This window comes from Anabas testudineus, chromosome 15, assembly GCF_900324465.2.
Source record: "Anabas testudineus chromosome 15, fAnaTes1.2, whole genome shotgun sequence".
Taxonomy (NCBI): domain Eukaryota; kingdom Metazoa; phylum Chordata; class Actinopteri; order Anabantiformes; family Anabantidae; genus Anabas; species Anabas testudineus.
Window position 1 is genome coordinate 16203842 of NC_046624.1, and position 25264 is coordinate 16229105.

Consider the following 25264-nt stretch of genomic DNA (forward strand, 5'->3'; position numbering starts at 1 on the left):
CTTTGTGTCTTTGCCATGCATTGCTCCCCATTATTTAGTAATCGATCCTACAGACGAGGCTATCTCCCCCTAATGAAATGGCATTTATCCACCTCTTCCCTGACCTTTCCCACACTGGATGTCTAATTAAGATAGCCTGGTGATGTTGATTAGGAATCTGATTGGTCAGAGTTGTTAGGGGACACAGTAAAACTAATTACTGTTGTAGTGGTGGTCCTTTTTAATTTCCTATTTTGTTTTCTGATAATAAAGAAGTGAGACAAAAAGTGAGATCATTATAAAGAACTGTTCTGTTAACATGAAGTTTAAATTTTCAAGTTCTAAAAGTGCTCTTTGCTTTCACCTCCGGAATTTCACGCATCAGTAGAGTTTGAGACTTTGTTCAACAAAGCAATTGTGATTTTGATCTGTACTTATTATTACTCAAATTAAATAAATAAAATTAAATTTTATCTGTTGTCACCTTTTGTCCTCTGATTTCTTTTAGTGAGGAAGTGCCTTCAAGCGATTTGTTTCATCCTGCCTAAAGAAGCCGCCATGAAGGTTTGTGAAATTTATGGTTAATTGTGGGAAAAAAACACTGCAAAAAGAAACCACATCTGACCTGAATACTTCCTTAAACACCTGTAGACAAATCATTGCTGTCACAACATTATCTTTTGATCACTAGTGCGGTTGAGTTGTTTTCTTGGAAACCTGTACATATGGAAAATGTAAGAGTGCAGAGTGTGCATTGAGATGCTTTATTTGCATAATAAGCAACGGTAAAGATGGTTATGTGGTTATATTTTGTCAGATTTAATTTTATTTCAGTTCGGCTTATTTAATATATTCTGTAAAGATATATATATATATGTGTTATTTTTAAGGTTTTGGTGAAGTGGTACAACATCTACAATGCTCCTGGTGGTCCCAGTGCCCATGCAGAGTGGATCCTGTTTGTCACCTGTTTCATGACACTGATGGGCTACAACACTGAGCGCCTGACCTGGACAAGAAACGTGAGTTTGCTGTAAATCTAGAGAACCTTATTTTACCTTTAATGACTAATTCACACATTTTGACCTTGTTCTCTGTCCTCTCTCGTCTTTCCTCAGCTGCATTTTGAAGTGCCTCTCTCCCCAGTGATTGCTGCCAAGAAGGCACGTCCCTCTGATGGAGGCTCTGATGAGGTGTGTGACTGAAGTATGATCTGTTGTGATAGGTGTGGCACAATTATCACCAATCACCATCTTTGACATCTAGTTTAAAATAACTTGGTAGACTCATAATCTCTGAAGGATATTTAAGTTTGTGGAAAAGAATGAACTGCACAGCATTTAAATTTGGAGCAACAAAGGAATGCTTCATATTGGAACTAGAGTGAGATGACAAAAAGGGATAAATAAAAGATAAAGATCTTAGATCTTAGTAAAGATCTATCATTAGTCTGTCCTAAAGGCCTAAACGCAGTTTTTAAGATGGTCTTGTTTAAAGAAGGATGGTTTTTAAGTAATCTGTGAGTTTGTTTGTTGTCATTACAGCAAAGCATGACTGTCAAATGTCAGCAGATATCAGCTGGAGGCTTAGGCTGTGCTGTTCTGTGTGTTTGTGCCTTTGACCAGAGAATCGGCGTGAGTCAGATTGAGCTGAAGCACGCTGTTGAGCCTGTGGCTTGTGTCTTCTTTTAAGTTCAACTCCATCATGCCCAGATATGATGATAGTTTTGCAACCACAGCTGATCAAAATAGACGAAATGCACACATATCAGATGTTGTCTCTTCTTTCATCCTGTAAACAACATTGCAGTATGTTTTTATCCTTCAAAAACACACTACAATAAAACATAGATCAGTCACAGGGTAAACCCAATCTCTTCTGTCTCTGTAGGACTGGGACTATTTGCTGGGGTCTCATTACCACCGTCAGATGACCTTCCAGCCCATCTGTGGTCCAGTGGAGTCCAGTGGCTCCAACAGCACTCTCACCACAGAAGCTGATGGCCTGTTGTCTGTATGTAATTCACTCTGGTGAATTATCTGTTTATTGCTTGTTGTTTGATTTGCTTTGTTTGCTCTGCATATTTGGATTAGTCATGAGATGGTTGCCAAGGCGCTTTGTTTGGAAAATACTTTATGGTGCATAGATTCTGATGCATTTCATATCCAGACATATATATTCATATACTGACAGATGTTTATTATGTTTTGTCCATCCCATGGCAGAAATTACAGTTCTGTGGTTTGGTATTGTCTTGTACTCAAACTGTTTTAATTTCTCCTCTCTGTTCTGTTTCTTCTATTCTCTTCTTCCTTTGCCTTAGGTGTCTTCTCCTTCCAGCCCGTCTCTTAAGTTGGACACGTCAGCTCCTCTCTTCCCTCACATTCCTGCCCTTTTCTATGTTCTTCATCTGCTCTACCAAGAGCTGCAGCTAGACGGGCTGCAGAGAGCAAGAGCCTCATCGCTGGTCTGTGTGCTTCAGCAGTTGGCCAGGTAACCGCTGCTGGACGTGTGTGTGTGTGTGTATTTGCTGCAACGGGGAAATTTAAAAAGCATGTTGGCTTAGTGAGTAGAGAGTTTTTACTCTTTATTTATCTGCTGATATAGGAAGTGAAGTAGTGCTCACATAGACCTGAGTGGCAGAATTTGTGTTTTATTAAACCAAGGTTACAAAACAGAAGAGACTTGTGACATTTATCACAACAAACAAAACCTGGTCTATTTTTTTCTTCACCAACCACATTTAACTCTCACCATGAGAAGAAAAGGTGAATGCATTGTTTATTGTTTTATGTGAAAGCTCGTGTGCAGTCGAGGCCCTTTAGGGATGTGTACTGAGAAATTGACTGCTGTGATTGGTGATAATGACGGTAACAGAATAGGTGGAGTGGGAGAGTGAAGAACGCTTTGGAATAATTGGTCTATGTTGGTTAGTATGTGGGCTGTTGTGAAGTATGGCACATATTTTTGTACACTTTCTGAATCATCAGACTGGTTCAGGCTAAACTTATGATCCCTATTGTTTTATTAAACATTGTTTGGGCACAAATATGATTTTTAATTTTTTTTATTTAAAGTTATTTGAGGAAGATTTAAATTCCCTTCACATGTAATATTTTACAGTTTTATTATAAGTATGTTTCAAATGAATCAGAATGACCTGGTTTCATAACAGACAAGCAGAATATAAAAAGTATAGACAGCTTCTATTTTAAATATGCAGCTATTTAATCAGGGTGAATCATAAAGCGCAGTTTCTACAGACAAGAATTCCTGTCACTTACAGAAATGACACATCAAAGGTTTTCCATCTCCCAGCAGATTTTATTTCCCTTCCTACACCCACTGATTTGGGTCACATTTACAGTATGTCCTAGAGGTCCTGACACTGTAGAGAAAACACAAATCTAAAAAAAAAAACACATGGAGAATGCATAGAGAAATAAACTAAAGGCTGTAGGGGAAAAAGTAATTTAGATTAGTTTTTAGTTATTGTCTCAAATGACACACAAATTGAGTGTGTGAGGTTTTGTACAGGGATTAAAAACTATTGATTATTTATTGTTAAGCTGAGAGTTAGAACTCATGGCTATTACTCTTGCGATGTGTTTAATTACTGCTCAGAACAAATTAAATGTCACAGAGGCTCATTGAGAGTGTGAGAACATTTATAGCTGTAATTTGTTGCTGTCCAGCTGTGCAGAGATAAAAAAAAAAAGCACTAGAAAAGACTCGGTACAATACAAACGTGATCACTCTGTGATGAAAGAGCAACTTTTTATTTGTTTTTTTACTGTAGGTTGTTTTATTTTTCTTTGCAGAGACCTCCAACTGGAAGAGTATGTAGATCTGTACTGGAGAGACTACCCCTCATTAATTAGTGGCTTCACTGAGACCTGTCTCATTGACCAGGGTAAGTCCTATTTAATAGTCTGTAATGATATCATGTCAGGAAACGAACAAGACACGTTGTTGTAGAATAGACTGAGCAGCATTGTCTGCTTCCATAAAAGCTTTAATTTTAATAAATACATGCTCATTTAATGTCTCCTTCCTTGTTTTTCTTTTCTCATCATCTCGTCATCCACCTCCTTTGTGCTTCTCTATTTCTTAACACTTTGTCTTCTTCTCCCGCTGCTTTACCTGTCCCATCTCAGCTCTGATTGGCCAGATGCAGCGTCCCTCCTTCCTGAGAGCAGAGCCTCCCTGTGTTTTCAGCTGGCTGAGTTGCTGTTTGAGAGGCGAGGAGATCCCGCCTTTCCCGTACCTGGTCGGCATCTGTGAGAGGACAAGGCTACTCGTTCTGGTATGACCAAAGTACTCTCTCTACTCTAGAGTGGATATTGCTAGTAATGACACAAGAGCCAATCTGATGGTGCATAAACAGCATTGTCATAATGTAAATCAATGATCGTGTTATTATATATGTATTACTCTGACTAGGGGGTGTTGTGGAATAATAAAATGTATTAGATTTGATTTAGATTTTATAAATCATTCTAAAGATATATGTATGAATAACTTTCTTTTGTTGAGTGCAGCCACAACTGTCAGCAACACACACGTGCCTATGAGATACAAAATCAGCTAATTTAGTTTAATAAATAATATAATAATAAAATAATAATAATAAAAAGTCTTTATTTTCGGGTTTCTGTAGAGAACTTTAAGAAAAGTTAGCCGTCATATATCACAATCAGTTGCACAATTTAAAAGAAGCTGGAACTATCATTATACAAGTCACAAACATCTCCAAACTGGGACTTGATACAATGATATATTTAACATTTTTACACAGTAAATTAAGAATTGGTGCTGTTATTGAAGAATTAAGACAAATTTCAGTAGTGGGAGTTTGATTTGTCAAATATCGCACAGCATTTAGAAGGTGACGTCTAACAGGGCATTTACTTCACTTTGACGAGGTCTTTTTAAACTTGATTTTTCAGGCTTGTGTGTGTGTGTGTGTGTGTGTGTGTGTGTCAGACAGAAAGAGAGAGGAAAATTAGAGAAGATAAAGAATTCAGCTTTGATTGATAATCTGTTTGCACTGCATGTCTGATTTTTCTGAACATAAAGAGCAATTATGGATGGAGATGTGTACATGCATGTGTGAGTGGTGCTGATGGGTTCAACCTTCACTTATCATGGAACGAAGGGCACTTGAACGTGACGTCTTCAAGTTCAAGCTGCTGATGTGTCTCTAAAGAATGATGGAGGTGATGATGAGTTAACCCCAGTTTTTGTCCATATGCTAAGATGTGAGGCACATGAAGTGACTATGAGACGACAGACAGAAAAACTAAATACCTAAATGACAAATGATTACAATAACAGCTAAAATCACACTAAGTAACTCTGTTACTAGAAAGAAAGAATTGAGTCTATGTAGATGGTGCACAGTGGTGTCTGCAGTTCCTAACTAGAGCTGCGATTCCCTGTGTTGCCTATAGATGGTGCAGGTTGCAGTGGCCTGCAGGTCTGACCTCACTGACATGGCAGCATGCGTTTTGCTAATTGTGGCTGCATTAACTGAACCTGAATTTAGATGTTTCATGTCAACCATACAGGCAGAGAGTACTAGACAGAGGCATATAAACAAATATAGAAATGCAGAAAACCAGGAAATTCCCAACAGTGGCAATACTTTTCTTGCGACTATACGTACTTTAATTACTTTATTATTTGTTTTGACCCTCATAAATGGTCTTGTTGCACCATACTGGTTCATATTGTGGCACCAAAAGAATAATACTATGAAAATAGAAATTGCTGGAGTGACCTCAGTCAGATATATATATATCCTGTATGTTCATATAAGATTTGAACTGTAACTAACCCTTATTTTCTTTGATTAATTTAATAATTGAATTCATTTTTTGTTTAGTCTGTCAGAAAATTGTGAAAAACATATTTCATATTGCCATCTACTTGGTGATACTAGATATTTTATTTTGTGTGTGCATTAATTGATTGAAGTATAAACTGAAAATATAGATACATTATTTTGAAATTAATTAGAAAATAGCATAGACTGGGAATTGATGTGAACGCTCTTTTAATCTCTCCTCTTTCTTCCTGTATCTGTGTTTTAACCAGAGTTACGCTCTTTACGTCATTGGAGATGAAAATGCTACTTCAACAGATGTCTCAAAGTACCTGGTCAAGCTTTCTGCAGGTCTGTTTGTGTAGATGTGTGTTTTATGACTAACCTCAAAGTTCAGTTACTTTCATTACATCCTGTGTGTTGACTATGTGTGTTTCTCTGGGAAGCCTGACGCTGTGTTTATGTGCATGTGTGCATGTAAAACATATTGACAGTCTGCCCTTTAGTACCTGTTAGTCTCATAGCTCCTTGCTTCAGGGCTTGGCAACATAGAAAGTGAAATGAGTGATGTTTGTTCCCCTGACACACGAATAGACATTTACTTGTGAGTGCAGGACCAACGGATATTACCCCACATGGATGTAGTCCAACCGGCTGGATAGTGTAGTGGTAAGATCACCCATCTCCCATGTAGGAGGCCAGGATTTGAATCCTGGCTTATGTCCAGTAGGGGTCCTTAAGCAAGACCTCCTTATGCTTACCCTGCCTTTGTAGTTACCTTGTGAGTCGCTTTGGATAAAAGCATCTGCCAAATCACTGGATGTTAATGTAATCCTCTTTAAATGTCACCCTTGTTTAACCCTTCACTTTAGTGTAAAACTTTTTAATAACACATTTGATCATCTACAGTCGTCAGTTGCACAGTTTCCTTCAGGACTTGTGAAAATCTGTTAAACAAAATATGTAATCTCCCAAATAAACAGAACAACCTGTTGACCTCTGTCTCTCTCTCCCATTCTCAGGCCAGAAGTCTTCTGCTGGTGAACCACACTACAGAAGGTAATTCAGCTCACTGCAGTGAAAGCAAGATCTTTATATTATCTTTGGTTTGATGGTGGCTAGAAGGAATAGAGTAGAATTTGTAAAAAAATTCTGTAATAACAGAAACAAAAATGTTGGCTTTTTATTTATAAGTCAGCATTTGCATTACTAATATTGATATTTATTCTAGACAGAGCAGTGTGAAGGCCAAGCTTTCCAGTGAGAACCTGGCTGAGCAACTTGTCGTCTGGCTCACCTCAGAAGGTAAGAAAAGCAGGTCCTCTTTATATGAATAGATGAAGGTGTGCTGAAACCCTATCCTCTTTTTCTGCACCATATGTTGTTTGCATTAATGCAAATGTGCACATTCACACTTGTCTGGTGAAACCACAGTCTGTGATCTTATGCTCTCACAGTCAAACTGCATGTCTGCAGTGTTAGGCCACATTCACTCAACTCTCTCAATTTATGGCTTTAGGCTTCACCCTGAAGGATCTGGAATCTGTCCCCTTTGGAGTGGCTTTGCCCATCAGAGAGGCCATCTACCGCTGCAGAGAGCAGCCATGTTCCGATTGGTCAGAGGACGTCTGTTTGCTGATTGGGAGACAAGATTTGACCAAACAAGCCCACAAGATGACCCTGGCAAAGAGCAAAGCTGTGAGATTAAAACCCCAAACGTCTTTCTAATTTTAACAGTTAAATATCATCATCTCAGCTATCTAAAAACTAATTATTATCATAGACTAAATGAAAACTGAGCGAGCTATCACCTCTGTCACTAGACGCAAGTGCCGGTCACCCTGCTCTTTACTATAATGAACAAGTTAACCATTACCAAACAACTAGCAGCACAGTTAGCTGACCAACGCACCACTTGTTAAATGACACCACACCAGTTATAGTAACGCCTCCACGCCTGCACCTACACCTAATTTTAACAATGACATGGCTGCCATGTTCTTGCTGATGTAGGATGCTTTCATGAATAGTAGTGTTGACCTGTAGTGCATCACTGGAGCTGTGTATCTTTTGTCTTCAGTCTGTAGGTTCAGGTCTGTCCTTGGAGCCTCCTGCAGCCACAGAAGCAGATGAGGAGGAAGATGGGATGTCGGACATAATTCAAGAGGTAACTGATTTAGTAAATAGCATCTCTTGCATTATTGGCTTATCTCCAGTACAAAGATTGTAATTTTTAACTGTAATTAGTTTTTCAAAGAAGGGTAGCAACTTCAACTAAGCCTGGTTGTTTCAGGCTCTTTTGGGTGAACTATCTTGCTCAAGGATCAACTGAGCAGAAATTTTATTTTCCCCTATTCTCTTATTTAGGTAACAGGACTGATCTGGAGTCAGGATCTAAGGGTCCAAGAGGTCAGGAGGCTCCTCCAGAGCTCCAGGCCAGTTCGAGTCAGTGTTGTCCAACTACCAGAGGTTTCCGACCACGAGTACATAGAGGAGAAAGAGAACAAGTGAGTAGAAGGAAAGGCTTGTGTATATCCTGACTCTCTCCACCCCTTGTAAAAGAGTTTAACATAGATAAGTCATTGTAACTCCTGCTATCAATTTAAACTTTCTGACTTGGAGTCTGTAGTGTTTTCTAAGTTTCAATTCCCTGCCATCTTCCCCAGACTCCTACAAATGTGTCAGAGGACCATGGCTCTCCCTGTGGGACGAGGCCTCTTCACTCTCTTCTCCTATCACCCTGTACCCACTGAACCTTTACCTGTCCCCAAACTCAACCTGACAGGTAAATATCCTGCACACTGTTCACCAAATGAACTTTCTTTTAATATATAAACTCCATCTATGGTTCTGAAGTCAAGTTAGTTTGCTGTCACTAATACAGTTATCATCATGCTAACAGGTCAGATATGCAGATATTAATTTGTTAAATTGTATTCAGTTTTCTTAGTGTGCACTTTTTAAGATGTCTGTCACATGTATTATCACAACAACTGTCTCATGTTATGTGGCAAAACAGAACATGAGAAGCACAACAGAGAATAAACTAGACTATATAATACAATTATTTCCAGCCACAAGGTGCATAATAAGAAATAGAAATGTGCAGAAATATACCAAAATGGAACAAATATCGGCGTCCAGTGGAACATCAGAGCATTCGCTCTGCCTTTGCTAAGTGATATATTTTTAATTAATTATATGCTGTATACTTCAATGTATTATCAAAAAACGTTGTGTTTCTGTTTGTCTACCGCAGGTCGTGCCCCTCCTAGGAACACTATGGTAGATCTGAACAGTGGCAACATTGATGTTCCTCCCAACATGACCAGCTGGCCCAGTTTTCATAATGGTGTGGCTGCTGGGCTCAAAATAGCCCCTGCTTCACAGGTGAGTCTGAAATCAGAGCTATAATTCCTTCTTATCACCCCTCCTGACCCTTTGTACATACTTGGAAAAGAACATGTCATTACTTTATTGCTTTTGCTGGTTAAGCTGGACCTTTGTCTCTGCTCATAGTTCTAAAAGGAGGCCTCCTTAATGTTTTGGTGATTGTATCTTTACATATTGACATGAAATACATGCTGTATACTGAGCTAACTCAAAGTTATTGAAAGTATGATTCCAGTTTTTCAAGCTAAACTTTAGCTCTCTTCTCCAGTAAACCAACCTTTTTTTAGTCTTGTAGAAATAAGCATGACCTTCTTTTTGTTTAAGGTGGACTCAGCTTGGATCGCCTACAACAAGCCAAAGAGCCCTGAGCTGGCTAATGAATATGCAGGCTTTCTTATGGCCCTGGGCCTCAATGGACATCTCACTAAGCTGGCCACACTCAACATACATGACTACCTCACCAAGGTATATACACAAAGGCGTTCATGTTTACACCTTGAATTTCACAGCACAAACAAACCTTACATACACAGTTTATTTATATCTCTACAAGTACACACATGCAGACGTATTTTAGGTTTAATGAATGCTTTCTACCTTAATTCTCAGTTTACTGTAGACAGCACTCTAAATTACTGTTTCTCACTGCGGTACAAACACGTACGCACATCAGCTCAAAGAATTGCGAGAAAGACAAACAGAAATGAACTTAAACACAGTTTACACAAAGGTACCTCCCATCTACTGTCATTGACATGCACAAAGGCATACACGCACACATTTTTCTCTAGATGACTGTAAATGAGAGACGTAAACTCGCATCAGAGCCGGGCACCCACTCAAAGCGAAACTCTGCCCTCTGAGAACTTTGAAACAAGACGAGTCCTTCCCACTTTCAGGTGAGAAAAACAACAGGATGCTGCAAGCCAAAACTTATTTTTGCTCAGTTAAACTCGTGTAAAGATGCGGTTAAAGATATAAAGAGCCCTTGCACCAAATCCACACAGGGTGTCCACACTGGGTTCAAGTTTGATTCATTTTGAGTTCCCAGTTTGATTCAAGATGTCAACTGAAGCAGCAGTTAATTTAGATGAAAGACCCTCCTTACCAATCATTTCACTATAAATGCAATGCAAGAATGTTCTTATACAGACTTAAACTTAACTTAGATTTTGAGAAAATTCACTTTCTAATTTGACTGAATTAACATTTGACTGTCCTGACTTGGATCCATTCAGAAAGCTTTTTATCACAGAAGGTAAATATTTTCAAAATAATCTCAGGACGCTGTGATGTAATGAGCGATGCATCAATACCTTAAATAACTGGAAAGGTATAAATTCAGTGAGAGCTCAGAGTAACACACACTGATTTGTAATTCAAACAGCAGCTAACAATACATGGTAAAATAGGCCTTGTTGTGTGTAACTGACTGACTTCATTCTCACTCAACGCCATGAAAGTGGTTGACAGTGAAGCCAGTTTGTATCTGGTGGTTTTCTGTCAGTTTCTATTCTCGCTGTAAAAGAGAATTTCCATTGACATACTTTGGATCACTTCATTAGAATTGGGTTGTGGTTTTAGAGAGAGTCTATGTACGTGTGTGTGTGTGTGTGTGTGTGTGTGTGTGTGTGTGTTACTGTATCCCAGTGTGTTCACCTTGTTGATGTGTCCTTCCACAACATCAGAGATCCAGTGTTGTTTGTTTGTTTGTTTTTTTAGTAGTAAAATCAAATGAGAAACCTGTTAGGTGTTATTTAATGAACTTCATGTGGTGTCAATTCAAAACACATGTGAAAGACCAAATAATCTGATCTTTTCATTTTAAGAAAGAGCAATAATTCAGTCTTTGCTTCTTAGATGACACATTTCATAGTGTTATAACGTGTCGGGTAAAAGCGGTCTGCTTTGATGCTTATTAAAAACACAAACAGGTGATACACAAGGGCCTAATAATAATCATCAGTGATGGTGAGCTGGAGACCAAGCTGATTGGACTCCTTAGACATTAGTCACAGTGAGAACTGATTATACTGGATTTAATAAGTTCTGCCGCAGCAGAGTAGTAATGAGCAGTGTTTACTTTGCATACATACATTGTATTGTCTATTGTAATTTATATTTTACTGAAACTGACCTTTGTTTGGAAAAAGGACTTGTATTGTGTTGAATTTGTGCTAGGAAGTTATTGTTTGTTTATATGTCTATTGTTTGGCCATCTCTTTGACACCCCCAAAAATTAGGGCCATGAGATGACTAGTATCGGGCTCCTACTGGGTGTATCTTCTGCCAAACTTGGAACCATGGACATGTCAATTACCCGCCTGCTTAGTATACACATCCCTGCACTGCTCCCACCCACCTCTACTGAGCTGGATGTGCCACACAATGTTCAGGTAAGAGTGAGTGTGCATCTCAAATAATCTTGGATGCAAGAGTCACTGCAGATCAAGAACAATGTATCCCAATGATTTTAAGATTCTATCGTGACGGATTCCCTAATGACTTTGTATTTCATTATTAGTTCTATAATTTATACTCTAATTTAATTTATACTATTATTTATGTTATTTGGATTTACCTTGTTTGACTATTGTCATTTTTTAATGTGCATTAACATTCACAGATGTTTTTAAATGCAGTATTATTTACTTGATTGTAAAGTTTATTAATAATACTAATGCTAAGAATTATAGTCAAAATGAAAAATTGCAATGAAAGATTATGACTAACTTTGCAACTGTTACTATGTGGATTATGATTGTTACATTTCATATGCATCTCTTGCTCTCTCTGTCCTTGTTCTTCAGGTTGCTGCTGTAATTGGTATTGGGCTGGTCTATCAGGGAACAGGACACAGACACAATGCTGAAGTCTTGTTGTCTGAGATAGGTGTGTGCACGTGAAAGACAGACAGATGCTGCAAAAAACCACAATGAGACATTTTCAAACAAGACTTTTTTTAACTTTTAGTTTAAAATGGGAGTACTCAAGCTGTAAACGCTCACATTTTAATTTTACCATATTACATATGGCCAGATGTGCTGAACAATGCTTTCAGAATGCATAATCAAAAAGCTGTAATAATAATAATAATAATAACAATAATAATAATAATAATAATAATAATAATAATAATAATAATAACAATAATAATAATAATAATAATAGTAACAACTAAATGTTACACATTTCTCATAGATGGATATATGACGATGAATATGTTGGGTATACCAGACAATTGTCTATATCTGACTGGACTGTTGGAAATCTAGTGGACAACACTCGTCATTCTCGTACAAGTTAACAAAACTTGTTTTTACCATCTGTTTTCACTCTGTGTACTGTAAGGTGCCTTTGTGTATTACATGTATTGCATGTCACATACAGTATTGTCTTAATGAAAGCACTAATAAGTGTGTGGATTCAGTTCAGTTCAGATTGGCAACACTCAAAACAAAAGCCGTTCTTAATCCATTTCACATTAATTTGCCATTTATTTAAGACTTTCTAAAAACCTTTCTGGATTTTTCTTGTCATGGAGAGATGTGATATTTTGTTTGTCTGTGGTTATCTTAAAGGTCGACCCCCTGGTCCAGAGATGGAGTATTGTACAGACAGAGAATCCTATTCGCTAGCTGCAGGACTAGCCTTAGGGATGGTGTGTCTGGGGGTAAGTCACCTATAAAATCACTGCAAGTAAATGTCAGCAACAAAAAAATGTTGCTGGTTCTCTGAAAATTGTTTGTCACATTGTTTTACTTCAATTCAACTTAATTGCAATTCACTTATGATATTTGTGATATTTTGTGTTCATGAAGGAGTTAGGAGGTAGAATATAGGTTCCAATGCTAGTTTTGTCTAACTCATCAACTCTCACTTGCTTCCTTTCTTCATTTCTTTGCCATTCCCTCATTTTATTCCTCATCACACCTCTGTCTCATAATTTATTCTCTTCCCATCTTCCCTCACATCTCTTGTTTCCTCAATGTTTCCCTTGCCTGCCCTTCCCCTATCCACCCCTGAAGCATGGCAGCAACCTTATTGGGATGACAGACCTGAATGTTCCTGAGCAGTTGTATCAGTACATGGTGGGGGGACACCGCAGAGCTCAGGCCGGGGCCAACCGGGAGAGACACAAGTCGCCCAGCTACCAAATCAAGGTAGACAAACATTTTCACTTACACAATATCAAAATTGGTGTCTCTGCCTCAAAATCCAAACCTTTATCAAACAAATTCAATACATTACTTATTTCTATAGCGCCAAATGACAACAGATGTCATCTCAAGGCATTTTACAGCTCACGTACAAACGTAATAATTCTAAATATGTATATTATGTTTTTGTCAAATGCTGTTATGTGTTTAAGAGAGTTGTATTTAGCAAACAGTGGAAATTCCTTGTTGTTCCAGGAGGGTGACACAATTAATGTGGATGTGACATGTCCAGGGGCCACGCTGGCCCTTGCCATGATCTACCTCAAGACCAACAACAGGTGAGAAAAGACTCCACTCATCTTTTCAAGCTTGGAACTAAACAAGAAACCTTTTTTTATAGATGTAAACACATTGTGTGTTCCTGTACTCTTCATGTGCAAATATTAAGTATTACTGTACGTGCTTGTTCAGTAATTATTTTCTAACATATTTTATTTAGTCTCCTTTCACAAACTCAAGACCAGTATTTGTACAAAAATACAGCAAAGCAAATGACACACTTTACAGGCACAGAATCAGTCACCGTTGCTGTAAATTTAATTATATTTCACCCATTTCTTGACCTTGTGAACATCGAGGAGAGCATCCTAACCTGCCTGATGGAAAATCTCACCTCTCACTGAAGTCCAGTCGTCACATTATGCTACAAAGCACTGCTCCAACAAGTCGCCTTAATCTCATGGCTTTCTGCTATTGGTCAAGAAGTTCCTGTCCTCTTCAGTGCTCATTTGATGCTGACTGTCTGTCAGCTGAGGGGGTGTTGAAGCAGGGTATTAACACTGTCTTTTCTCTTCATGGTTCTGTCCACTAGGTCGATTGCTGATTGGCTGAAGCCTCCAGACACTTGGTTCCTGCTGGATTTCATCAAGCCTGAGTTTCTGCTGCTGCGAGTTAGTGTGGCACTGGTTCTGTGTGAGATAATTCTTTTTTCCACCTTTTCTTAATGTTTTATATCCAACTGTCTCCTTCCTCTCTCTGCTTTTTCTTTCCCCTCCAACCTCCTAGACTCTTGCTCGTTGTCTTATCATGTGGGATGAAATCCTCCCCAATACTGAGTGGGTAAAGAGTAACATACCCCAGGTGAGACAATACATGCACATACGCACACACAGGCAATGTTATTAGGTACATCTGTAGGTCCATCAGTACAGCAACTCTTGCATGAATTCTACATTTAGGCGACTGGAGAGTGTAGTGTTAATATCACCATCCGCCTGTCTGTGGCCTACCTCCTGTAGGGGTCCTTAAGCAAAACCTCCTGCTGCTTGACCTGTCTTATACCTTGTAACCTTTTAAGTCACTTTGGGGGGAAAAAAAGCATCTGCCAACTGAGTAAATGTAAATTTTGGTTTTGGTTTCACTTTAGTTGAACTATTAAGTCAATTCCAGCAGCGGATTTGTATCAAATGCACATCAGCTTTGTTAAATATCTATCATTGTTTTAATATAATAGTTACTTTAGCTGTATGTAGTTCATGAAAGCTTAAGGTCTACACCTCAGCCTTATCAACTACTGTCTTTGAACAAGGCAGCAAAGTTCCTGCTGCTGCTTATAGTCTGCTTTAAAGGTTGTTGTTTTATTGGTCTGCTGGTCCCTATTATTCTGATTTTTATCATCTATGTTGATAAAGTAGCAAAAATTTAACTGGTATGCAATTTTAAAAATTGGCCCATTAGCCAAAACTGTTTAGCCCTGTGAAGTCCTTCATATGGAACTGTAGGGAATAATTAGTGAAGTTAATAAATGCTTAAACATCCAGTTGCATTTTAATTTTGTGGAAAATATTAGTAGCACTTCTGAAACCTGGCCACTTACATAATATCTTCTCAGATCATGAGGGGGACTTTTGATCCTTCAGAGGACATTAACATGGAGACGATGGCGTGAGTATTTAACCTTGAATTTTACAGTTGTTGAAGGTAATTCAGCTTATTCTCCCATTTCTTTGTGTCTCCACTCTCACCACTCTCTATGGTTGTTGCACTAAGGTTTGTCCAGTGTTACAATACATGTCATGACTGACGTCACATCATTTGTTTGTGTCAGCCAAGCACAAGACTACATTACAGCTGGGGCCTGTATGGCACTGGGTTTGCGATTTGCCGGCTCTGCCAACTCTGATGCCTTCGACTGTCTCTATGAGTTCGCCAGGACCTTTATGAAGATCATGTCGTTTGCTGGTACAGCTGCTGTGGTAAATATTCTCAGTAATTCATTCAAGTTACCAATTTATAGTTTAAAATAAGGATTTCTTATACGTTCTCTTTGCTCTCTCACTCTCTCTCTGTTTGAATATGTGCTGGTTCGTCTAGCAAACAGGTTATTACAACCTGCAGACTGGTCTGTCAATGATTCTACTCGCTATGTCCATGGTGATGGCTGGCACGGGGGATCTGAAGGTCCTTCAGCTCTGTCGCTTCTTCCATAAGCGTACTGGCGGAGAGATGAATTATGGCTTTCACATGGCTCATCACATGGCACTGGGCCTGCTTTTCCTCGGAGGGGGCAGGTGAGAGACACCTTATAGCCCAAACTGTAGATACTGTGAATAGTTTGTCTGATCACGCCCCAATTTCATGTGCAGTTCTCCTGTGCCAGATGGACAAATGTTTAATTCAAGGACACACCTCCCACATTACATCCCTCCCACGCTGCTCAACTCTGCCTGAACCAGCATTTTTCTAAATTGTGCTGTAGGTGAACCCAAAGTAAAACATTGACTGAAACCACTCAGTTAAGCGATGCAGTATGTTTTGTCAAGTAAATCTAAATGTTGTAGTATTATTGACTGTTGCTGGTTTTCCTCCCTGAGTTTTATGTGTGTGAAAAGAGCAGAACACAGAAACTAGTAAGACAAACTTCAATGGTATAAGACACAAGGACCAAAATGTCCACTCTTGCTGTGTCAGTTACAAAGATGGTAAGTGGGAAGACACCACATAGTCATGTTAAGTTGAGAATGAGAAAACACAGAGCAACCTCTGCTACTTAATTCCACACTCTGCTTTCATCTCACATATAAATTTTGACTTGTGATTATTTGGTGAGAACGCAGAGGTTGATTTTTTTTATTCAATATGTTAACATTCAATCTCATAATTAATGTGTAGCCTGATGTATGCCACCTGAATTGCTGTATGACTACAAGATCCTGTTGTTGGCCATTTCTGAGAAGGGCCAGGTACACCAGACAGACACAGGGTGTAAGAGTTAGCCACGCAAATACACAGACGTCTGTTTTGAGTGCTGTGTCGTGCATAATGAATGACATTTACACACACGAACACACCCAGACCAGATTCAACCAAACACTGACCTTGGCCCTTAAATTTCCAAGAGAAACGACGACTCCCACTCTCTCATTACATGTTGCAAATGTGTCTCCACCTACAGCCGCAATCAGATGAACCTTTTGATTTGATTTGGGTTACGTTTTCTTTTTTACTGGCCAACTGAAAGCCCATACAACTGCAGGGCCTCAGACTGAATGTCATACACCATAACATGCCACCGTGAGTCTGTTACCTCAAGGTTAAAAGTCATGACATGTCATTGTTTTATTTTCTGCTTTCTGTGCCTTTGTTTGTCTGTCAATCAGTCTCTCACCCACCTGCAGTTATCTATTCACATTGCTTTCCACAAATTTTATTATAGCTACATCCATGCCATTCATTCTTTCCCCTCATTCTCACCTCTGTATTTCCCCTTGACTGCTAATCTCTGCCATGTGGGGTGCTCTTTTTCTTCTTTTCAACTCTCTTGCCTTCCTCCCTCTCTTTTTCTGTTTGCTCAGTTAGTTTCTCTTCCCATTTATTCAGTTTTTTTTTAGCAGGAAACTGAAGTGAAAGTTAAGCTTTTCAGTCAAAGTGGCATATGGCATTCACATTTATAATGGCTGTATCAGAAGTTCAGAGGATAGGATTCTTCCCATGCTGGCATGGGTTTCCTGTGAGTGCTCTGGTTAGCATCAATAGTCTAAACAGGGTGCTTGACCAAAAGGTTGGCGTCAGAACTAGTGCCAGGGTGCTACCTACTGCTTCCATAATAGTTATTATGATACAGATTTGGAGGACAGACTTCAGACTTCGACACAAAGACAAAAAAGCATAACCTCACACATCTTTATGGATTGTATAAACCATTATTAATTGAAAAATGTGTTTTCTGCATATACTAATGGTTCACAATAGAACTGAAGACTATAGACTGTTACTGTAGAAACAATTAATCAAATTCTCAGAACAGGAAACTTCAGCCTCTGGTGTTGCTGTTGTCAGCTTAAAAATGGTAAAGTAGACAATTTCATGTAACGGTCAGTAATACAGTGGGTGAGGTGAATCATTTTTGGATAATTAATCATATTTGGTGAAGACTAAAGCAGTGGTTCCCCGTGTGGTTCCCCGTGTTACTGGACTTAATTGTTTAGTTTAGTATTATTGGTTGGACCAAAAGTTGTTGCCTTTTATAAGGATAATTTGTGTTCAACAAATTCTCATAACTCAAGAGTTTAAAGCTTTTATGTATTGACTAAGCTTTCACTCAGTAAGGGAATTATAGTAATATAATGAGTAATTTCCATATGTAATAACTACCTGTATGCAAATACAAAGCTAATCAATTTCTAAGTTACTTTCCATGTACAAGTACTGTAGCCTTTGTCTGATGCAATTTTGTTGTTATGACTCCATTAGTCAAAGTACATACTTAACTGCCAACTACTGTGTTTAAGAGGCTCTTTTATGACCTGTGGTGATGCCAACTGGATACACATGTAATTTCATACCTGGGCAATATTTGCTATGTTGTCTTGTTTCGTTAGGTACACCCTGAGCACCTCCAACTCATCCATCGCTGCTCTGCTGTGTGCCCTTTACCCACACTTCCCCGCTCACAGTACTGACAACCGGTGAGACCCACACACACTTTAGTTATTTGTAACAGCTCATAAATGCACCTGCAGTCACAAAACATCCCTTCCAACAGCGGTAGCTTCTATCAGGATTCAACAGGCACATTTTTGTAATCAGATTTTTGCAAAATTAAGATTTAAATCACTGACACGTATTATTTTGTGTGATATTAGAGATAATTTGAAAATTAATTTTAAAATGCTAAAAGATTTAAAGTAAGTCATGTTTCTCCCACAGTAGAAAAAACAAACAACATTTAACCTTCATAGGACAATAAAACTGCCTTGGATACTAGAGAAATGAATAACCATAAAGTGGGTCATTAACAAAACCATCACTTGAATTTTAATAAATGAAATTAACATTATTAACATCAATTTATAAACTGTAATTTTACAGATGCTGTTATCGCTTTTATTTTAAAAACACTATAAATTATGTTTTAGGCCATGTACAATTCTCGTTGGTTAAGGTTCCTTCCATTGTTGCAGCTACCACCTGCAGGCCCTGCGGCACCTTGCCGTGCTGGCTGCAGAGCCACGTCTGCTGGTGCCTGTGGATGTGGACTCTCTGAAGCCCTGCTACGCACTATTAGAGGTCACTTACAAGGTACAGTAAGTTGGTCAAAACTGAGCTGGCTTTGAATGAAGGAGAAACATACATTGCTACTCAGTCTGTGTAGCGACTTAGCTTATTAGCTTGAAGTGTGAGCTCCACGCATGCACCGACACTAAAAACACTACTGAGCGTTCCATCTACTATTCTCTATCTGTGTCACCCTCGTCAGCTGGACGTCTTCCTGCAGCTTACAGTTCAGACAGTGGAGGTGTAATTTCTGCAACTTGCTCACATGTTTCAGTCGAGGCCAGTTCTCTGATGCAGATGAGATCCAACGTATTAATTATGAAACTGCAAACATTTATGTAAAACACCTACATTTATTGATCGCATTTATTAATACCTGTTTGAATGTTTTAAATTTTCTGTGGTTGCTAGTTGCTAGTTCTTGGAATACACACAAATATACATGAGACAAGATCTAGACAGTGCAGCTTTTCAATTATTAGTCAACATCTTTCTCATTTTAAATCCTATTCTTAATAATAGGACCCACCCTCTGTCTACATGTATACACAACAGCTCATAATGAAGTGGAAACATGTTTTTAGTTTTTCAAAAGCTTAAGTTTCTCATTTACATAAGTAGACCCATCTGTGAGACACATCCTGTTGCAACTTGCATGACAGGACAAAAAAAACTAGAAGTCTGAGAAGCTGTTTGTAGACCTCTGTGATAAAACTGTGGCTGAGCAAAGGTCAGGTCAAGGATTTAAAATCATTTCTTAAGGTTGGTTGTGCCAGGAGCACAATAACTGTGAACGTAAATATGTGAATAAGACCCCTTTGTTCTTGTTTCAGGAGACCAAGTGGTATGATGAGACAACTGTAGAATTGATGGCTCCCACCATGCTGCCTGAGCTGCACCTTCTCAAACGGGTAAAGCCTGAAAACACTATTACCAGCTTCTGGATTTTGTAGCTCAATAGAAACCATTGTGTCCATTGTTAAATAAATCCAGTGCATGCTGAAATAGTAATTATGGTCTTTATTTGTTTGTTTGTTTTTATTACAGGTAAAGGTAAAGGGACCACGTTACTGGGAACTGTCCATAGACCTCAGCAAAGAAACGCAGCACCTGAAGTAAGTATAGAGAGGGTGTCTGTTTTTATACTGAAGTAGGTGCTTAAAGGTAATGAACTAAATGAAACGGCTAAGTACACGTCACTGAAGGTTTAGTGCAATGTAGAGAAAATCTGTTTGTAATGACAATCTCTCTGTGTATCTTTCTCAGGTCCATCCTTTCCAGAGATGGGGTGTTGTATGTAAAGCTACGAGCTGGCCAGCTGCCCTACAAAGACGATCCTCAGGGCTGGAAGAGCCTGCTGGCGTCTACCATCAACCATCGCAACTCTGGAGTCAGAGCCTTTAAGGTAAATAAATGTCTCATATCACATTAGCACATACAGCTATCATCATAGGTACACATAGCTTAAACTAATGCAGCATAATACAACAGTATTGCAATAAACCCTCTCTTTAAATCAAGATTAATTCTACAACAAGTGTTCGAAGAGAAAAGTGGTCTGAATCATTGATGAAACCACTGTAAATAGACACAAAAGGAATTAAATAGACCTCCTCCCCAGTGGTTGGTAGTGTCAGGTCTTGGCAGGTTGTCACTGCAGGTTTAGCAGGCAGACACAGTATGTGGTTGACATACCATTACTGATTTCCTCATGGCCTCAGTTTACGCTGTCAATACACTTGGAGTTCTGGGAGCAAAAAAAACTCAAAACACACATTATTTATTCCGTGTCATTGCTGTCCTTCCTCACCCTTTAGATTATACATTAATATTCCCCTCTTCATTTTCCTGCGTACATACACTATCTTGTATCCTTTTCTTAAATTCTCATGATATTTAATAATTCAACTTTCTACTATGTTATTTTCCTTGCTCTTCCTTGACTTTGTGCTGGGTAAAATAATAATAATTTTATAATAAATATATATATTTTCTTTTTCTGCAGGCTGAAACCATCTCTGAGTTCACCTCTGAGCCTGCCTTGCTCTCATTTGCAGAGTTCTTCTGTAAAACATCTGAGGGAATGAAACATGTGAGTTTTAACACCTAATTCAGAAGCAAGTTTAGCTTTTTAATTGCATATACTTGCAGCTATGTCTCTGTCCTGAGAAAGCCTGTTGCTTGTTTTACTAGTTAAAAGTAATGAATAGACAGTCTGTTGACCTAAATCAATACATTATCCCAGTTTAAAAATTGTGTTTTGTTTTTACAAACAAACCAACTTTGCACTGATTTTTTTTTTTAGGAACCAAACCAAAATACTTGTGGGATGAGGGTTATGACCTATTGTACATTTCAGTTACATGCCACTCTCATTCATCTATATCACCACTCTTAAAACTTAGCGACTAATTAAAAATTGACAAATGACCAACTGTGGTCTTCACAAAATTTAGTAATAATTAACTTGACAGCTAGTTTGTGCCGCCTGTTAAAGTAACCATTTGTAAATCTCCACATTGCAAACAAACAGCTGTATGCTAATTTTGAAATAAAAAAGCTGGAGACATCTTAGATGTCAGAATATTTTACTACAGTATGTCAATGCCATTTATTATATACAGTGACTTTCTTCATTTCATTACACAGTTGGACACTGTAGGGAAAACAAACCTGTTAGCAAAGCAGGAAGGACTCATGTTTTTAATATACTGTAAAAAGGTCACTGAATGTTTTCAGAGCCATGATGGAAAGTGATGGCTAATTCGTACTTTCAACAACATTAGTTTTAGTGTGTGGTTGGTTGGGCATTATTGTAGAAACTTTCTGCTCTGTTGAAAATTCCTCCCAGCCAGCAGTAAAACCTTATTTAACCAATATAAACATATTTACATGCACCCTGCATCTCTGCTATATCGCATATCCTAATTTAGTTATTTTATCTGCAGGATCGTATTTACTACATTAGATCCTTCATATATAGTCAAAATATATGAAAAATCACTTTTTCAATAATATGCTTAAACAAAAATAAGACGCTCTCTTTTTTCCAGAGTAAACCATAAGCATAAAGCTAAGTTTGAATTCCACATGTGTTTTTGCCAGGGTAATAAAATTCAGCATGAATTGTTGGCCAGACTCATTGTCTGTGTTTTTGTTTATTTGCAGTATATGTGTTAAATGAACTGAGACATTTAAGCACAAAAAGTTTCCATAGTTTAAATATCTGAGTATTAATCTTGAACATATTCTGAGAATGGCGTCCATGATCGTGATTAAGATTCTACACCAATCCTGCTCAAATTGACAAGGCTCACATTCTGATGTTAGATAAAATGCTTGTTCATCAACCTAGTTAAGTATATTACCCAGCTAACATTTGCTAATTAGCACTAAACTCAAAGTAGAGCTTAGGCTGATGGGTATGTCATTACTCTTGCTGACTTTCAACCTGCTATAGATTCAGGGGATCACCAATTTTCCTGGAAACCAAATGTAATGGCAATCTAACCAATAGTTGTTTACACATTACATTAAAAACTGCAAATGTAGTTGGCTGGATAGTGTAGTGGTAAGATCGCCTATCTCCAGTAGGGGTCTTTAGGCAAGACCTCTTAGCACTTACCTTGTATCTCACTATAAGTAGCTTTGGATTAAAGTGTCTGTTAAATGACTAAATGTAAGTGTGAACCTGTTTGTGGCTCACCAATTCAGTATTTACAGAAATATTTCAACGTGGACCAAATTTGACAGACGGACAGGCATCCCACTGAAATGGGTAAAAACAGCGTATGTGATTCATGGCGAAAAATAATCCTTTAATTCAGCATATTCCGAGCAGAGTCTGCAGCGTATACTATGGCCAATCATTTAACTTCTGTTTTCTGAGTACAAAGGCTGCTTTATCACACCTTCAGTTTAATTGGTTAGATTTCACACAGTGAAAATGGAATAAATGTTGTCCTTTTGTAGCGTAACTGCCTGTAATTGAATTTAACAACAACAGGATGAGATTTCTTTGCTGTATATCTGTTTTATAAGTCCAATCACATCAGCTCTACCTCCTCCTTATTCTGCCTTGTCTTGTTTATGAAATTTAAATAGTCTGTATTTCTGTTGAAGATGATGAATTTTCTAGCAGGTAATTGCAAGATTTGTTGCTGTCTGGTTTTTTATAAAGTAGTGTGAAATAGCTCCATGTTTGGATCTAAATGTACAGGCTGCATCCTGTCCAAGTCCATATTTCTCTTAATCTTTAAAGGAAAGATAAAAACATAGTATTTTATTCAGTTGCAAACCAGACCTTCTTCAGATTACTGGCTCATTGAATGACTTGGAGACATCTGTTTAATTTAAAGCTTGTTTTGAACTTCATAAATACAAAATAGTGTGTATGTCACAGTGGTACAAGCCACCATTGTTCAGACTCTAATTAATATAGGTAATCTTTATAAATGGTTAGGAAAATGGTTAAATATCAGATTATCACACTAAACCCATGTTGAAAATCGATTTCTATTTATTTCTATTTTAAAAATGTATTTAAACAATCATAGAATATCTTAATGACTTATAAAAATATCTTTAAAAACTGTAACTCCAATGCTCAGCAGCGGAAAGTGTAAATGTTTATAAAATAATGCCGCTACTAAACAAAGTTAAAGAAAGCATTAGCAGTAGCATTTTTAGTTATTTTAAATGTATGTAATATGTAGCTTGTTTGGGTTTCTATACCCCCTTATTCACTCTGTGTCTTGTTTTTACAGAGAGAGGATACTCTGGTGTTGTTCTCTGCCATGCTGTATGAATGTGTGACGCAGGAGTGTCCTGAGATGCTGCCCACGTATATTGCTATCGAGCAGGTAATGCACATAAACACACACTGGGGTTGGCTGGAGAATCGAGTCAGTTTAACTTAGATTTCAAACATCTAGTAACTGACACACTGAAGGATTAATACTTAAAGTTACAGGCAGACATTCTCCTCACTGTGAAGGTACTGTATATTAACTCGTGTCTTCATTGCTGTTTCTCAGGCGGTAGAGGCTCTGCGTCGGGGCGACGTGCTGCAGACTTTTCCTCTGTGGCAGCTGCGTCTGGTAGTGGAGTTGTGGGACAGAAGGGTGTTGCAGGGCTCCGCCAATCGCCATGATGCCCTGCTAACCTCAGAGTTTCTGCCAGTCATGAAGAATATAGTGGATGTTGCGTTGGACAGCTGGCTCAAAGGTGAGTAGAGGGGCAAGTGCTTAAATAACTTAATAATCTTAACTTAAATTAAAAAAGGCTGTGCATTTACAGTCCCCACTATATGGGCCAGCAAGGCAAAAGTTTCGAATTTCAGCTTTTATTTATCAGATCACCCAAGTTTTAAGTGAGCAATTGTACTGGAGCATGTGTTCTTATTACCTTGACCTTATTTATCAGGTTTATTACCTTGACGACTGATTGTTCAAACAATAAATAGTTCTAATTCACTACTCTTGGTTTTAGCTTTGGGTTTTACCTGTGGACACTGCATTTGTTGTTACAAAGGATAAATTTGACATGAAAACCTGACAGCTGTCTATGGAAGAAAAGGCCATTTTTAAATCCGAAAAAGAGTGAAAAGCACGGAACAAACATAGGAAAACTAATACAACCATTTGGAAAATTATTATTCCCACGTCTCCAGGCATTTATTGGTGAATTGCAAAGTTGAAGGAGAGATACTATACTACTATATAATTGTAGTCACTCATATTGATGAAAAGATCCCTTTGAGAAACATAACTTCTTTATATAATTAATATTTATGTTGACTACAAGAAGGCAGTGACATTGTTGTTCCATTGAGCAGCAGTGTCACTTTTTGGTTTTTCACAAGCTGGATGTGTTTCAGCTTGCTTTCCTGTACAGGGTGTAGCTTACTAATGTCATAGTTCAGAAGTTAAACAGCCTGTGTCTACACTCAAACAGACACACATTCCTTTGCTGGCACACAAATACACATTTACAATTAATAAATGCACACTAGGAGGCGTGGGAAACAGGTGAAGTATTTGGAAGAGAGTGAATGTAAACAGTCCAAACATGCCTTTACTTTCATGTTTCTGTTCATGACGTCTTGTTGCTCTGGCAGATGTTTCAAAGGAAAACCAAACCAGCTTGACCTCAATCATTAGGAATGTGTCTGTTCTTTGAAACCCGCCCATGAATGAAATGTTTCTAGATCGACTTGCTTATGATTCTTGTCGCTAAGCCTCCAGTCTAAGTGACTTTTGTTTGTCTGTTGGTGCTTTAGTTAATTTATATATACAGAGTTGTGTATTGTTTAATACACTAATTATATCAGCTAGTTTTCAGACCAAGT

The 25264-nt window shown here is 38.2% G+C and overlaps 1 protein-coding gene across 2 annotated transcripts in view; it reads left to right on the forward strand.

Moving 5' to 3' along the window:
* anapc1 (anaphase promoting complex subunit 1) overlaps positions 1-25264 on the forward strand; it is a 35684-nt gene that overhangs the window by 8787 nt on the left and 1633 nt on the right. For both annotated transcript variants that reach the window (XM_026355556.1, XM_026355557.1), the window contains 34 exons: positions 488-543; positions 870-1001; positions 1098-1172; positions 1870-1992; positions 2303-2472; positions 3801-3892; positions 4137-4285; positions 6079-6157; positions 6829-6865; positions 7038-7111; positions 7326-7504; positions 7887-7973; positions 8174-8313; positions 8473-8591; positions 9066-9196; positions 9524-9664; positions 11443-11595; positions 12010-12091; positions 12781-12872; positions 13228-13362; positions 13615-13697; positions 14231-14309; positions 14425-14499; positions 15251-15303; positions 15467-15614; positions 15733-15929; positions 18240-18326; positions 18822-18939; positions 19749-19826; positions 19963-20030; positions 20182-20320; positions 20921-21007; positions 23682-23777; positions 23952-24141. In XM_026355556.1, coding sequence (XP_026211341.1) covers positions 488-543; positions 870-1001; positions 1098-1172; positions 1870-1992; positions 2303-2472; positions 3801-3892; positions 4137-4285; positions 6079-6157; positions 6829-6865; positions 7038-7111; positions 7326-7504; positions 7887-7973; positions 8174-8313; positions 8473-8591; positions 9066-9196; positions 9524-9664; positions 11443-11595; positions 12010-12091; positions 12781-12872; positions 13228-13362; positions 13615-13697; positions 14231-14309; positions 14425-14499; positions 15251-15303; positions 15467-15614; positions 15733-15929; positions 18240-18326; positions 18822-18939; positions 19749-19826; positions 19963-20030; positions 20182-20320; positions 20921-21007; positions 23682-23777; positions 23952-24141 — 3744 coding nt within the window. The remainder of the gene's footprint in view (positions 1-487; positions 544-869; positions 1002-1097; positions 1173-1869; positions 1993-2302; positions 2473-3800; positions 3893-4136; positions 4286-6078; positions 6158-6828; positions 6866-7037; positions 7112-7325; positions 7505-7886; positions 7974-8173; positions 8314-8472; positions 8592-9065; positions 9197-9523; positions 9665-11442; positions 11596-12009; positions 12092-12780; positions 12873-13227; positions 13363-13614; positions 13698-14230; positions 14310-14424; positions 14500-15250; positions 15304-15466; positions 15615-15732; positions 15930-18239; positions 18327-18821; positions 18940-19748; positions 19827-19962; positions 20031-20181; positions 20321-20920; positions 21008-23681; positions 23778-23951; positions 24142-25264) is intronic.